Source organism: Echeneis naucrates, chromosome 5 (assembly GCF_900963305.1).
Source record: "Echeneis naucrates chromosome 5, fEcheNa1.1, whole genome shotgun sequence".
NCBI classification, from domain to species: domain Eukaryota; kingdom Metazoa; phylum Chordata; class Actinopteri; order Carangiformes; family Echeneidae; genus Echeneis; species Echeneis naucrates.
Window position 1 is genome coordinate 10,763,927 of NC_042515.1, and position 16,129 is coordinate 10,780,055.

At 42.6% G+C, this 16,129-nt stretch overlaps 1 protein-coding gene across 2 annotated transcripts in view; it reads left to right on the forward strand.

The window, feature by feature from the left end:
• cacna2d2a (calcium channel, voltage-dependent, alpha 2/delta subunit 2a) overlaps window positions 1–16,129 on the forward strand; it is a 133,272-nt gene that overhangs the window by 57,272 nt on the left and 59,871 nt on the right. For both annotated transcript variants that reach the window (XM_029501182.1, XM_029501181.1), the window contains exon 4: window positions 5,579–5,638. In XM_029501182.1, coding sequence (XP_029357042.1) covers window positions 5,579–5,638 — 60 coding nt within the window. The remainder of the gene's footprint in view (window positions 1–5,578; window positions 5,639–16,129) is intronic.

Below are 16,129 nucleotides of genomic sequence, written 5' to 3' on the forward strand. Positions count from 1 at the left end.
CCATCAAATCATATACACATACATACATGGACATACGTGTTTCCAAGTGTATAATCTGTTTCTTGGTCTTTTTTTGTGACACAAACTGGTGAAATATAGAGTATGGGAATACACCCAATCATACATGCATTTCTCACCCTATATAGTATATATATATATGATCAAGGAGATGTTTGCCCTGCATCTTGATGCTCTTTAGCGCTGCTCCTCCCCGCTCAGCCTCAGAGAAGACGGAAGAAACAAGCAGGTCATGCATGCAGTCATACACACCTGTTAACAGATGTAGGGATGAAAAGAGCAGCCGTGCTCTGTTTCTGTCTGCCGGTATGTCTTGGGACTCCTCTTATTTGACTTATTTATTTTTAGCTATCGCTGCTTCCAGAGAACGGCTGTGTAATTTTCTCTTTCTCACTCACCTGCAAGGCCAATACCTGAATAAACATAAAGTCCTTGCTCAGCCCGTCCGTGTTGTCTGGTTGACGCCAGCAACAGCGGCAAAGGCCAGGCTGCAGTTTGGGCACGCCTCTGACGATCTGTCAAACAATAGACAGTGAGTGCAACCCGCCAGACACTTGCAAGTCATTGAGCTAATCCTGCCCCCCCCCCCCAATTCACTGCTCTGCATGCATGCTTACCCTGAGCCCCCTGTTGGCCTCTGCATGTACGACGCTTGGCTACCTGTGAGCAGTCAGGGCTGCAGATCTGTGTAGTATCGACTCAATGTGATGTCACTGCCATGACCTTGTATGACATTCATATCTTTTACATTTGTGCTGGATCTTTTCTTCTGTAAATTCACAAGGTTTTGCATTCCAGTGTGCTGCTTTGAGTAGAAAGAAAGATATGATGGAGCTGTTTGTAGCATGTATCCCGTAGGAGCTTTAATTGAATTTATAGTAGTAATTGCTCTAGTGCTTGATAATGTTTAGTACAATGGTCTTTGGCCTCATTCTGTGGTAAGATGAGCCTGCCACTTAGCTTCAAAGGCTCTGTGATTTAATGAGTGAAATGAATATTGTTTTGAATGGAGTATCTCCAATGATACAAAAAAGTGGCCCAATTAAAAGAGAATTAATGTTGTTTTTATGGAGATACGTCAGCAGTCAGTTACATATTAGATTAGCTCCTGTGACATTGCTTATGGCATAGTCATATTTTGATTATGTCAACGTTATGAACTTAAAAGTACACTGATTAGCATGCAAGAGCTTATGATCAAGGTCAATTATTTTCAGTGAAGCTCTGAAGAACAATTGCGAGGGAGGCAGAGAGCTACTGTATTGTTCCAAAGTAAAGACAGCTGCCTTTTTATTGTCTCATTGAACTATTCACAGCACAAAGCTGGCAATCTATTGTGGAAATATGCCGTTTCTGTGGGTCTGTGTTGAGTGTAAAAAAGCTGCTGTTTGATTTCGAAAAGCTGGTGAGATGCTGCTGCTGCCGCTGTGAGTAGGTGACAGCTTGCGTCTTCCACACCATGTCTCTGTGGAAACAGGAGTGTGGAGTTGGGAATGTGGCACCATGAGTGGGAAAATGCAAAGGAAAAGCGTTAACATTTCTGTCGTGGAGAGGGGAGATTATGGGGGGGGGGGGGGGGGGGGGGGGGGGGGGGGGTAACCGCAGGGATTATCTCAGCGCATGCTACAATAGCACTACAACAGTCTCTGCAAATGGGCCTGCCATGGAGTGCTTTGGATCACAGAACAAAGAAAGGGTCTCCCACCCATCCATCCACATCCTCTGTCAGAGTTAGTTAATAAGGACTACAATACTCAGCTGCCAGTAGAAAACCAGCTAGGGACCTGGAATTAAGGGTCATTATTTCTCCTCACTGTGGACCTTTGCTTTATTTGACCACTCTGAAGAGGGAAGTCTATTCTTACTATTGCTGTCCTCCTCCGAGCACTTTGAAATGGGGAAATGTTTGGAAATTGTCATTTTAGTCACTCCACTGAGAGGAATGTGTAATAATGCAAGCAATAGAAACACGTCATAAGTTTTCCAGCTCCTTTCCATTTCGGCCTGCGTTACTGACGAGTTCAGCTCTCTGTGAAGTCAATTTAACTGTTTTGAAGTTGGTTTGTGACTGTGTTGCTGGAATTAATACAGCGTTAGAAGAGGGAGCAAGTTTGAGGGCAGTAAACTGAGACAGATGGAGAGAAATGGAGTACAGCATACGATGGCTGGATAAAACAGCCGAGCGAAGAGGGGAGATAAAAGGATGATGAGAGAATGAAAGGTGCTGGTGGTGGTGGTGGGGGAACTGCAGCAAAAGTGTGAGGCGAAGTGAAAGTGAGTTTGTCTGTGATGTTTTAAAATTCTGGAGTGGAAAGTCCTTCCATCTGTTATTGTGGGACGGTTCTGACTCAGTGATTTCTATGATTGGCCTTAATCCCGGCCGAGTGGAGAAGACAGAATGAAGAGCTTAAAGCAGACTGCTCTCACTCTGACAGGCTCCACTGGCTGCTGCTGCTGCTGCTGCCGCCGCCACCGCCGCCGCCAATGCTAGCGGTGGTGGTGAAGCTCACTGGCACGCTCAGTCTGCTGCCGCCTAATGGATTAACTGCTGCACAACACTGCACCTCTCTACGCTCCCATATAGCATTGAGCAGCTTTTGAGGCCACGACACAGGGTAACATTTTGATGCATCATAAATTTATCAGCAGCTGTGACACACTGCTGGTTTCTCTCAATTGGAAATGCGCCTTGTTCTCCGGGATGGTGTCTCTGTAGACCGTTGGAACACCTACCACACAGACGGCGTCCGATACACTGTCTCCAAGTAAACAAGGGTCTTCTGACGAGTCTGATACAGTAAAGACAGAACTTTTAGTCATGCGCCATCTGGATGTTTAATTCAACAACGTGGGAAGGTCCCTTCAGAAAGCTGTTCTATGTTTGGAAGTCTTTTTTTTTTTTTTTACACACCTTAGTGGCTTACTATTATGATTGCCACTGTTCATAGCGGCCAATCATTGGGAAATTTACTGAGGGTCTTCCCTCACTGTATTAGTCACTCCGAGAAGGTTAAGGCACCTCAGCAGAGTCATTTCACAGTCTTTTGGTTCCCAAGGTGACTTGAGCGTTCCTAGGAACTGAGCTGAGGGGGTCATTTGGAACATGTTAAGTACCTTGATTCAAGGCTGCAATCACACGTACAGACTGTCGCGTTTTCTCAAGTGTCCTCTCACTCAAACACAAACTTTCCAGGGCTGTTGGAGAGTCCCTTCAGATCGCCAATGTGGTACGTCGAGTGCCCTTCAAGTTGATGCTCAGTGGAAGGGTTTAACAAGATGCATCAATCGTACAAGCAGCCTGGTGTCGAACTGGCGCTCACCGCGGCATGACGCTGTCCGTCCCTGGTGTGCTGTCATTCCCCCAGAAATAGCATGACTTTGAGTGATTTAACTGCTTTCCTTTGAAACAGAGCAAACTGAACAGTTATGAATTATAAAGATCCTAATCGCCTCATGCTGAGCTTTTCATTATTTATCATTTTTTTTATCTGCTTTCTTCTTGCTCTATAAATTCACACTGAGGTATCATGGCTTTCTTATCAGCAGGGTTCTTCAAGCTGTTTGCACAATTATACCATCACCTGCACCATTATGTACATTATTTGTATACATGACAGAGCCCATTGTGTGTTGTTTAAGGCTGCGGACCTTGTGGAGGCACTTCACATGCCACTATCCATTACAGAGTTGTGTTTATGGTTCTTGACCTTGCCTGAAGGCTCAGTGACAAATGCCCCACCATGTGATGCATTTTGTGTCAAGGTTACAAAGGCAATAACATTAGAGTCCCATGCTCAGGTTGTCAACTCTCCTGGTGTCTTTGTGCCTGTATGCTGTAGTATTATTTGCTGTGTTGTGTGGGCCTGTAGTGAGCTTATCTGTGCTGTACTGTGCTGATCTTACTATGCTCATCCAGTACTCTAAGCTGCTTGGGCTCCAGCCACCAGCATAGATGATATATCCCTGCCCCCCTCCTTCCCACATCTTTCACTCTGATTCATTGACTGTTTGTGTTGCCCATCCATCTGGGCCAACACAGAGGAAGGCAAGACACATGAAGACACATGGCTGCTTTGCAGCACGGGAACTGCATTAAACTGCTAGGGAATAAAATAGGGTCCCAGAGAAATTGTGGCCTATGAGGTGAAGAGAGCAGACAGGAGAGGCAGCTGGAGGAAACGACGACGACGACGATGGCAGCAAAAAAAAAAAAAACTAAATAAAATAAATAAAAGGCATGTTTCTACTCAAGGGGGAAATAAGATTTTCCTAATGGACAAAGTAGTGATTCTCACAAATGTATTTAATCCAGAGAAAAAGACGTACCCAAGGGGACGAAAGTTTTAACTGGGTCACAGAGATCACAGATCATGACAGAGTTGAGGCAACATGTAAAACCTTGTGCAAGTGCAACTTAGTTTCTGTCCTTAAAAATACTATGCATGTTACCAAAAAAAATTGAGTCTTAATGTGAAAGAAAATAGCAATTTTCAGACTAATCTCACATGAGGCAATGCAGTGAGATTATCATTCAGATGCTCTGCCTTTATCCTTAATTGAAAAATGTGGAGCTGATAGTTTTACCAGGAGATTTCCAGTGTGCTGCTGCCCTTTAGCTGGGCTGACCCTCTCTAACGGAAAAGCCACACAATTACTGTCTTCTCTAATGGACGCTTTGGTAATAATTTCAATGGGCTAATTACAGCGGCACTTCATTGTTTCATTTGACTATTGTCTCGTGAGAAAATGAATGAGATCTTATCGTTGTTATTTAAGACTTGTTCAGGTGATTAAGATCACAGTTGTAATCTATTACGAAACAGAGGACTGAAACGGATCCAAATTTTCTGCCATTACGTGTAACAAACAAAGTCATATTTTGTACGTTCGGGAAGCCATTACGCTCCAAGATCGTCCCAACCTCAAAAATGCTTTGCTTGGTGTGAGAGGGTCAGGCCACTCTGAGGGTGGAGGGGGGCGTCTAATGGAAACAGGACAGCTTTCGCCATAATGAAAGTTTATATCTGGGTGTTTTTTGTAGATAAAAAGCCTGCTGTGGTTGGGGAGTTGGGGCCCTCCAGTGTGGCTTTACAAATGAATGAGCCCTCGCTGTAGAAGGGGTCTAAATCGGGCTCGTCATTTTAGAGCCGAGCGACTGCGTAGCCAATCACACCATTCTGGGACAGGACAGGCGCTGGATCGCCCCCTAGAGGACTGGGGAAACCTAGATACTGACACACAGGAGGGAGGGAACTCGCTGTTGGGGAAGAGACACACCAAGTGATCTTGTTTTACGTGTTTATGGGTAAATAGTTTTAACATATAAAAAAAAAACAAAAGCTCATCCATTCATTACATCTAATGTACGCACAGATAGTTTCTGATGGACCATATTGTTTGGTATAGTGCTTCCTAATTGTCTGAAATGAACCTGTTATATTACAGCTGTACCTGCTTTTGTACGGATCGAGGTTTTGGTCGTCTGCTTGTCTGTCTGTGTCTAGCACGTAAACGTTCACCTGACAGATACTTACACTGCTGCTTTTGTGTTTCCTTATAGAAACTGGCCAAGGAGGCGGAACAGCTTCAGAAGGAGCACGTATGGCAAGACGGTGTGACGGTAAAGTAGGGCGCCCACTCTTCTCCCTTTTTCTCTGAGATCTCTTCAGTGTTTTTTCTTTTTCCTTTCCCTTTTCAAACAAACTGGCTAATCTTCCCTTCATCTGCTCCTTCCTCCCTGTGTATTTTTCAATTTCCCCTCAGTTTTACTCGTGATCCTTTAATGACAATGTGATCAGCATCACAGAGACAATTTGGAAAAACAATAACGTATACAAGCGCAGTACATGCGCACACACACACACACACACACACTCTGTTTACTTTTGGGATTGTTATTTCAGTGGGGTTCAGAATTTTCTCTCTGTATGGTTTTAAGTGACACAGCAAGTTGGTCGTCGCTTTCTCATGTAGCTGACCTTTAAAAAAAAAAAAAAAAAGAAATCTGCACTTGAAATCGAAGAGGAGGAGAAATTGTATTACTCTGGTTGTTTTTGTCTGTGTGTCTGTGAGCCATCATGCTCCACTGGTTCTCAAATTTGCAAACTCTGAAATTCCCTGTGAACATGCATGTGTACACACACACACACACACACACACACACACACACACAGATACACATATAAGTAGCCTCACTCGATAGATACACATGCACATTCCCAACTGTCATATTCTCTGTCTCCAGGGAGACGAGCTCGCTGTCATGGTACACTTCCCACAAATGGATTTTTAACCCCACGTCTCCTGGGGGATATTTGAGAAAAAGCTTTAACTGATTTAAAACGAATAATTATGAGCCCTACTTCCCTGCAAAGTCCATTTTTATTCATGGTTGCTTACACTCTGAAGCTGTAGTCTTGGGGTGGTTGGGCTGCACCCACCACTCCCTCCCTCCCTGATGGTCAGGGGGAGGAAGCTGCAGTGCGGCTGTCGCTTCATCTTTGGCATGAGGGGGTGGGGGTTGATACCTGCCCCTCCCTGCCCAACTCTGATGCACCTCATTCGGATGCGTAACCATGCAGGACGTGGAGTGTGGGTCACAGTGACCAAACACAGTACACCTGTTCATAAGGAGCTGCATCCAAAATGGCAACAATACTTCCTCAAGTGGAAAAGCCAGCACTAGTTTTAATCCCGCCATACTCATCCTACCCCTCTCTCCCCTTCTGCACTTTCCTCTCTGTCTCTTGCATTTCTACAACTCCCTCTGTCCAGTTTTGAGGCTCATTCACACCTTTATCCTCACACCCTTCATCACATTCACATACCTCCTCTTATCTGTACATGTCTCTAATCAGGCATGAAAACAGTTGGAATATATCCTACCGTTGCAAATACTGCAAATGAATCCTGATGTTGCTCCTTTATTAATAATGCATTAGAGCTGATTTCATTTGCCTTTATTATTAGGCTGGGTAATAAATCTCAGCGGGGGACACAGTGAAACTATTAAAAAAAAAACCTACAAAGTGGTGGAAGCAAAAGGGGGGAAGGAGGCGGCTAGATGTGCCACATTCTTGCAAAATTTTTTCCTGTTTGTAGATTTTGTGTTTTCCTAATTTCTCTTTGGGTGAACACTCTGCTGACTGACACTCTAATTAGATTAGGGCTGCATGCTCTTTGGGCATATTAGGAGAAATGCGCTGCATCTTAAAAAGCAGTCTGTCAAATGAAGAGAAAAGGTGTTTATGCACAAGAGACGGTGCGTTTTGATCGAATTTGCGAGTGTTTGTGTGTTCAAGTGTGTGTTGGAAAAACAAAACCTGCTTGTTTGTGTTTGTCGGCGAGCAGATATTTATTTGTATGTGTTTATTAACTGCAGGCTTTCTACCTGGCCCAGCCCATCTGCTTGCCTCGCCAAAATGGTGACATCATAGAAACTCAATGATACGCCTGTTCCTCATAGCGGCTGCCATCGCAGCTGTTGCTGTAGCAATGGGAAGACCTCACTCTTTTTCCCTCTCCCTCTCCTCCTCACACACACACATTCACGTCTTTTGGACTGCAGAGCCAGTTCTCCAACCATCCTAACTGTTGGACATTATGGGTGTCAAAATGTTGATCGTAACAACTGTTGTGATGGTCGTTCAGGGTTTTAAATCCATTGGAATGTAATGGTGTGTGAAATAGACATTAAAGTGTTGGATTGGCGGTGATTTCTCAAGGTCAGGTGCCCATCCCTCTGTGACCCTCGACTATTATTTTGGCAAGAAAGTCATCCCAAGGCAGCACAGCCTTTTTTGCAATTCTCGAAGGGACACCAGTAAACCAGTAACTTCAACTTCAACTTTCTTGTTTTGTATACAGACAATTGGGAGGCAGAGAGTACCACTGAATCTCTGTCGAATGCATCGGCATATAGTTCAATTTACATTTTCTATTTCACAATGATTTCCTGCGAAAATTCTGCCCTACAGTTTTGACCCATTTGCAAGATGTGTGTGTATATATGGAATGTTTAGGAGGTGATTTAAAGATTGCTCTTCCGTAGCAGAAGTTAAAGTGCAATTCTCGGGGCGATATTTTTCCTGCTTCTGGCTGTGTGACAGTTCAAATCACTGTTTTACTGCTTGGAATAGTTTTTCTCTCAGAAACAAACATTAAACATAGACATTACATATAAAATTGCAATTACATAGTCAGCTATGAAAACAAAAAAGAAATACTTAACGCAAAATCATACAAAGTGCAACAAAAACATTTCGGGGAAGTCAAAATGCCTGCAGCAGGCACATGTACTTTTTATTTTTTTTGGCTGTCACTTTTATTTCAAAATCAATTCGAAATCAGTTGTTCCATGTCTTAGGTCATTCAAAAGATAGTTCTGTGGAGGAAATTGCACCAGTTTAGCCTCACGTATATTTTCACTAGTCATGTATAAGTTGTGGAAATCTCTTAATTTAACCCTGATCAACAATTCAGATTAATTGTGATCTTTAAAAATACAACAGATGTTTTGAAATGTTGCTATAATTGACAACAGTTTCATTCTGAGACCTGGCGTCGTGTTGGCTGGACATGTTGGCCAAAACATTTGATACAGTAGATGGTGACCTCTGCTTAGTTTAGCTCAGGTAATGCATTAGTATGGGTTTATAATAACCTGATTTATTTATAAAGCAGCTTGCATCACCAAGTTACTAGTTACGCTACAGTAAAAAAATGAATAATGAAAACAGCATAGTTAAAATAAAATCACCCATCAACAATGGAAAAAATAGCATTGGGGTAATGAATGAATTTGCCTGCTGAGATCACTGGGCAGAGAGTTCCACAGCTGACGAGCCCGAACAGTGAAAGCCCGCTCACCTTTTGTGATAAGGTGGTACCCGGAAAAACCTGCAGAGCTCTGCAGGAGGATTTCATGTTCATAGGGGGAAAGTAGATCACAGATACAGGCAAGAGCCTGACCATTCAGGACTTTAAAAACGAGAGGTCAAATTTTAAAATCAATTCTAAAACCCACTGGTAGCCAGCAAAGGGAGGTGAGGATTGGTGAGATGTGGTCACTTAACTTTGTGCAGGTTAAAAGCCTGGCAGCAGCACTTTGAATAAGCTGCAGTCTACCTTCCCTTACTGATTGCACAATTCGGAGCATTACGTACGATAATCAATTCGGGAGGTAATAAAGGCAGAGGTGACCTTTTCAAAGTTAAAAGAGGACAGTAATAGTAAGGGCTTAATATTTTGTTTGTCACCGTTACACTTTGCTTTTATTGTCCTTTTGTTAATTTGTTCATCAAACAATTACATGATCATAAGAACGTCTTTCCCGTGGAGCGTTTACATTAAGAAACAAGTGTTCATCAACCAGAAATTGAGCCAATCACTCAGTTCCCCACTCCATTTTGATTCTTTATAGCCTCTTTCAGCTTTCTTGTTTGAATTTGCATCCTGCAACTTTACTATTTATTTATCTCACACCGATAGCTTTTGTTGCATCATTGCAGCTTCAGCATGCAGCTGTCAGTGAAAACCACTGTTGCAACTAACAGGTGAACATAGAAAGTCATTTAACTTCTAAGAGCAAATTATTTCCCTCAGGAGAGGCTGAAATCGGAGTGAAGATAGAGTAGATATTGGACTTAATTTGCCAGGACCTGGTGGCAAGAAAATACACCTACAAATAAATACTAATATTGTGTTTTGTCTGCCAAATGTTGAATTGGGACAACTGTTCAACAACTAAAAAGTTGACTATATGAACCAGCTGATTGATTTCCACGTTTTATGCACTTTTGGTCGGGAATATAAAAAGTTATTTTTGGATAATCTTTCCACCTGAACTTCAGAAAAAGATATTAAAATGTCATAAACAATATTGTTAGTTGCCAAATTTGGGAAAAAAAAAAAAAAAAAGATCCCCAAACCAATTATATTCTTCAAATTTTACAAAATGGAAAATAATTTCTCTGATCAATTATATACTGTATTAACAGCAACATTATTATGAATCGTTTGTTTGAAAACTACTCTCCCATCATCATTGATGTCTGCTCACTTGCTGTGAAGGAGCGTTGACACGAAGTACAACACAGTGGAACAGAGACACAAGATTGGCTGGGGAGGAAAAAAAAAACGGACAGAGATTGTGGAGATCGGAGGAAGACGTGTACTTTCCATCAGATTGTGATGTGGCAGCTGCTGTACGTTTGAAATGCATTAGTGCTAATAGCTGTGCCATTAGGGGCGAGAGAGAGAGAGAGAGAGAGAGAGAGGCACTCTGTTGATGGGTTGCCATGATGATACCAGGGAGGGTGGGGGTGACAAAGAGAGGCACAGAGGTAGAGGTGTGAGTGAGAAAGTAAGTGAGCGAGGGAAGAAGGTATAAGAGATGGAGAAAACGGGAAACAGAGATGGAGCCATCTTCTGGGCCATTTACTGCAATCATCACTCTCTAATCAATCAAGCCAATCTCTCCCTTCTTGCTCCTCTTCTCTCTTTGCCTTTTTCTCTCCTCATCTGCACTCAGCCATCCACTCTCGTAACACAGCAGTATTCATGTATCTTCATCTGTATCCTTGTTATACCTACACAAAATATTCATACAGTATATAGTCTGCAGCGTTCACCCTTCACTTCTAACAGTCCTCGCTATTCTGAACCTTTTTCTGCCAATTCTTTCTGGACACTTTCTTGTTTTTATTTACTTGAGATCAATGGTAACATTCTGTACATATTTCAGATACATTTACTGACCCCTCGGAGATAGCGTGACCTTAAGCGGTGGGGTAAGAGTTGCAAGGGTTTGTTCCCTTGACCAAGCCAGGCTCCTTTCATAATGCCTCTATTTGAGATAATTGGCCCTTCAGAGGAAATGAGTGAAAATCATTGTGGCGACTCTCAGCCCAGTCCTTGAAGCCACCGGCTCCATTAGCCACAGAATACATTAGTCTTATGTGGGCTGTCTTGGACAGATTCAAATGGAGATTCAGATGAAAAAGACAGGAACAAAGAGTCTCACTCTGGGTGTCTCTCTTTGTTTCATCGCTCCCTGTTATTTCTCCTCTTTTTTTCGCCAAACCTAATAAAGCAACAGAAAAAAAAAAAAAAAAAGTTTTGTCTTGTGTCAGCACCAGAATCTGAGTTACCAATCTAAAAAAAACAGGATCTCCATAGCCGGGACCTGAGAGTTGAGGTTATGCTATGTGAGCCTGTTTTAAATGTTCTTATTTCAAACACTGATAAGCATACCCAAATTGTATTATGACGAATAAATTGTATCTATTTTCACTGTGAGCCTTTTTTTTTTTTTTCTTTCTTTCTTTTCATATGGCTGCCCTGAAACAGAGCGCTCGCAGCCTGCCGAGCACGTAATGGAACTCATAAACACTGTTATCACTGAATCCTGAGCCATGCAACGGACTTCCATCTGCTCGCCATTGGAAGGGAAAGAAATGAGGATGGGCTCTGTGGAGAGAAATCCCTACGGTCTCTCCACCCTTTCAAATGTATCTGATGATGTGAGTCTGAGCTTTACTTGCATTAAACACCAACCAAAGGAAAAGCAAGCAAGTCATGTCTGGGATGTCTGTGTGGTTCAAGCCACGTTAGGCAATTGATCAGTGAGTATTATGCCAATATAAACTTCACCTTAAATGTCCGTTTTGAGGCAGCTTCTCTCTCCACCTGAGCTTTCCCATCCTGCTGTTGTCTCTTCTCCTGGTGCCCTTTTCGACTTTCTATGAACTGCTGCTCATCTTACAGCTTTGATAAGGCTTGTGGTTGCTGTGGTGACCCAACTATTTGGTAATTTCAGCTCCTTGATTGCAGACTACTGTAATTTCTTTAAGTGGTGCTCTCTGAGGTAGAAATATGCTTTTCTCCGTTTTTTTTTTCTCCCTTCTGTGTTCTCTTTTCTCTCTACCTCCTCCTGTAGTTCTTTTCTCACATCTCACCCCTAATGTTTCCCTGCTGCTTCAACAAGACCTCTTGAAAACCCACCACTGTTCTACACTCAACTAGGGAGACGGTGAAGTCCAAGGCGGCTCTAAATTAAAGAGAAAAAAAATGTAAAGAGGTAATGGAAAAAACAAAAACCAAAAAACAGTATAGAAAAAAAGAACACAGAAAAGTTCTGGTGTGTCATTAAGCCTCCAGTCAGCAGGGGGCTGGCCAACTGTGATGCCGTGTGCTAGCCAGAAGGGACAGTTGAGAGAGTGGCCTCCATTTCTAAATCCCACTGATCGATCCCCCTGGCTGACAGGAGATGGGAATCAATAGTCGGAGAAATCCAGTGAGCCACATGGCAGACCTTGATTTTCCCATTTCAACACATGGCCAATATCCATGAAATATTATTTGAAAGGGTAAACCTGCTGCCTCTTGGCAAAATGAAAAGTAAAAATAGACTAACGGCACTAAACAGTTTTTTTTTTTTTTTTTTTTTTATGAAGACGTATGGTGTTTAATTGAAAAAGAGAAATTAATTACTAAAGAGAAAACTGTTCTTTCCTCTGTTTCTTTTGACATTGTAGGCCTTTTATTATTGAGCTAACACTTGAGAGATGACAGATGATGTGGGGGAGTGTGATGACTGATAACATGACCAAAATGTCTGTTCCACACATGGAACAGGAATGATACAGTTCATGGTGTGTGATTTCAATCTTTTTGCCAGAAAGCCATTCAGATGACAGTCGTTTTAATAATTGATCATTTTCTCCATAAATTCTTTAAGTCTTCTGATGTAAAAACACTAAAGAGCAGCTAGTTTCAGCTAGCAGCAGTTTCAAGCTAGATATGACACTATTTCTTCAGGTTTTGAACTGCAAGATGGACAAAATGTCTCTTGTAATTGTAATACACTGATTATGCATAACATTTTGACCACCTGCCTTTGGAATTCGGAGGCCAGGTCAACACCTGAAACTCGTTGTTGGTCTCTTCAAACCATGTCTGAGTGATTTTTGCTTTGTGGCACGGTGCATTATCCTGCTGTAACAGGGAATACAGTTTCCATGAAACTTCCATGTATCTAAGCATTGCTGCAGACCATGTACACCCACATGGTCTGCAGCAATGCTTAGATACGTGATACATGTCAAAGTAACAGCTGCATGGATGGCAGGACCCAAATTTTCCCAGCAGAACATTACCATAGAGCATCCCGGTGCCATGTGAGCGATGCACACTCACCCAACCATCCACATTATTTATAAAAGATATAGAAAGAAAAAAAGAAAACATGATTCGTCCGACCAGGCTATCTTCTTTTCTTCCATTGCTCTGTGATCAAATCAAATCAGATTTATTTGTATAGCGCCAAATCATAACAAAGTTACATCAAGACACTTTACATATAGAGCAGGTCTAGACTAAACTCTTTATGAAATTATTGAAAGAGACCCAACAGATCCCCCAATGAGCAAGCATTTGGCGACAGTGGCAAGGAAAAACTTCCTTTAAGAGGCAGAAACCTCGAGCAGAACCAGGCTCGGGGGGGGGGGGGGGCGGCCATCTGCCTCGACCGGGGGGAGGAAGGGAGGAAGGGAGAGCGAGAGAGCAAGAGAAAGAGAGAGAGAGAGAGAGAGAGAGAGAAGCTCAGTCCTTCCCCCAGTAGCCTAGGCCTACAGCAGTATAGCTAAAGAGTAGAGGACTTTAACTTTTTTACTATAAGCTCTGTCATACAGGAAAGATTTAAGCCTGGTCTTCAAAATTACTAAAGAGTCCGCCCTCCAGACCGATACTGCAAGGTTGGTTCCATAGAAGAGGAGCCTGATAACTGAACGATCTGCCTCCAGATTTACTCTTGGAGACTCTAGGAACCACAAGTAAACCTCCATCTAGAGAGCAGAGTGGCCTGCTAGGACAGTCAGGAACTATGAGCTCTCTGAGATATGATGGAGCTTGGCCATTAAGAGCTTTATATGTTAAAAGAAGGACTTTGATTTCTACTCTATATTTTACTGGCAGCCAATGAAGAGCAGCTAACACAGGAGAGATATGATCTCTTTTCCTCGTTCCTGTTAATATTCGTGCAGCAGCGTTCTGAATTAACTGAAGGCCTTTTAGAGATTTGTTTGGACATCCAGATAGTAATGAGTTACAGTAGTCCAGCCAAAGTGATGTCGTCCAGACTGATGAGATGATTAGATAGTATTTTTCTGAGGTGCTTAGGGCCGAGTACAATAACGTCTGTTTTGTCAGAGTTGAGAATTAAAAAAATTTCAGTCATCCTGACTTTTATGTCTTCAAGACATGTCTGCAGTCTGACTATCTGAGTGACTTCATTTGGCTTCATTGATAGGTACAGCTGAGTGTCGTCTGCATAGCAGTGGAAGTTGATGCTGTGTTTCCTGATAATGTTGCCTAGAGGAAGCAGATAAAGAGTAAAGAGGATTGGTCCAAGTACCGAACCCTGCGGGACTCCGTGACTGACTACAGTACATGAGGAGGAGCTGTTGTTAACATGAACAAACTGATGTCTATCTGATAAGTAGGATTTGAACCACCTTAGTGCAATTCCTTTAATTCCAATTTCATGTTCCAGTCTCTGTAGTAAAATATTATGATCTATGGTGTCGAATGCAGCACTTAGATCTAGAGGGAGAAGTATGGACGCTGATCCATTGTCTGAAGCCATTAGAATGGCATTGGAGACTTTAACCAGTGCTGTTTCTGTGCTATGATGGGCTCTAAATCCTGACTGAAACTGTTCAAACAAACTGTTCCCATCCAGATGGCCGTGTAGTTGTTTTGCTACAGCTTTCTCAATGATTAGAAATAAATAGAAGGTTCGATATGGGTTTATAGTTTGCCAAAACATCTGGATCAAGATCAGACTTTTTAAGCTGAGGTTTGATGACCGCGGTCTTAAGTGCCTGAGGTGCATAACCCAGAAATAAAGTCAGATTAATCAAATCTAGAATGAACGGCTCAATTAAATAAAAGATCTCTTTAAAGAGGCGAGCTGGTACTGGGTCTAATAGACAGGTTGACGGTCTGGTTGATGAAACTATAGAAGCTAGCTCTGAGAGATTCAGAGGTGAGAATGATTCCAGATGTAAAAGAGGCGTTGCAGCTGATTCAGGAGTTGCTGTATACAGTAGGAGATTTTTATCTAACGTAGGCAAGAGCTGATAAATTCTTTTTTTTCTGATCGTGAGAATTTTATCTGTAAAAAAGTTAATAAAATCATCACTGCTTAGAGCTAAGGGGATCACTGGTTCAACTGAGCAATGGTCCAGTTCTGATGATCACGTGCCTGTTGTTGGCACTCTCAGTGATGCACAGGGGCCAGCGTGGCCACCCTGACTGTTCTGTAGCTATGCAGCCCCATACGCAAGTGTGACTTCTGACACCTTTCTATCAGAGCCAGCATTAGCTTCTGCAGTAATTTGAGCAACAGCAGCTCGTCTGTTGGATCAGACCACGCCAGCCAGCCTTCCTTCCCCATGTGCATCAATGAGCCTGTAACTGGTTCGCCACTGTCCCTTCCTTGAACCTCTTTTGATGGATACTGACTGCTGCAGACCTGGAACGCCTCACAAGAGCTGCAGTTTTGGAGATTCTCTGACCCATCTTCTAACAATAAAAATGTTATATTGAAATATTGAAACTCACTCTAATCCTGATATTTTCCCATTTTTTTCCTTCTTCTTAACACATCAGCTTTGAGGACAAAATGTTCACTTGCTGCCTAATAGATCCCACCCACTATCAGGTGCCATGATAATCAATTATTGACAGTGGTCATTAAGTTATGCCTGGTAGGTGTGTATTTGACAGTTACAGCCCAATGCTGTTCAGTCCTGTCCCAAACAAAAGGCATGTCTATTCCATTTTTTTGTTTTTTTCTGCCCGTATGTTTTCTTTTCTCGGGGATGATGCAGAGCCACAGCACGGCTGAGGAGAGACGTTGGCTGTTTAGGCTTTACTTTTTGCTCGGTGCATTCTGTCCCTGCTGCCCTTGATGCCTGTCTGCAGACATCTTAATGTAGGTGCCCTTTTGTCATTTGAATGTTCAAATCATCGTGAGGGACAGCAAGGCATCTGATGGAAATGATTACGGGGTCGAAAATAACAGGTTTCCCTTGGCTGGCGTTGATTG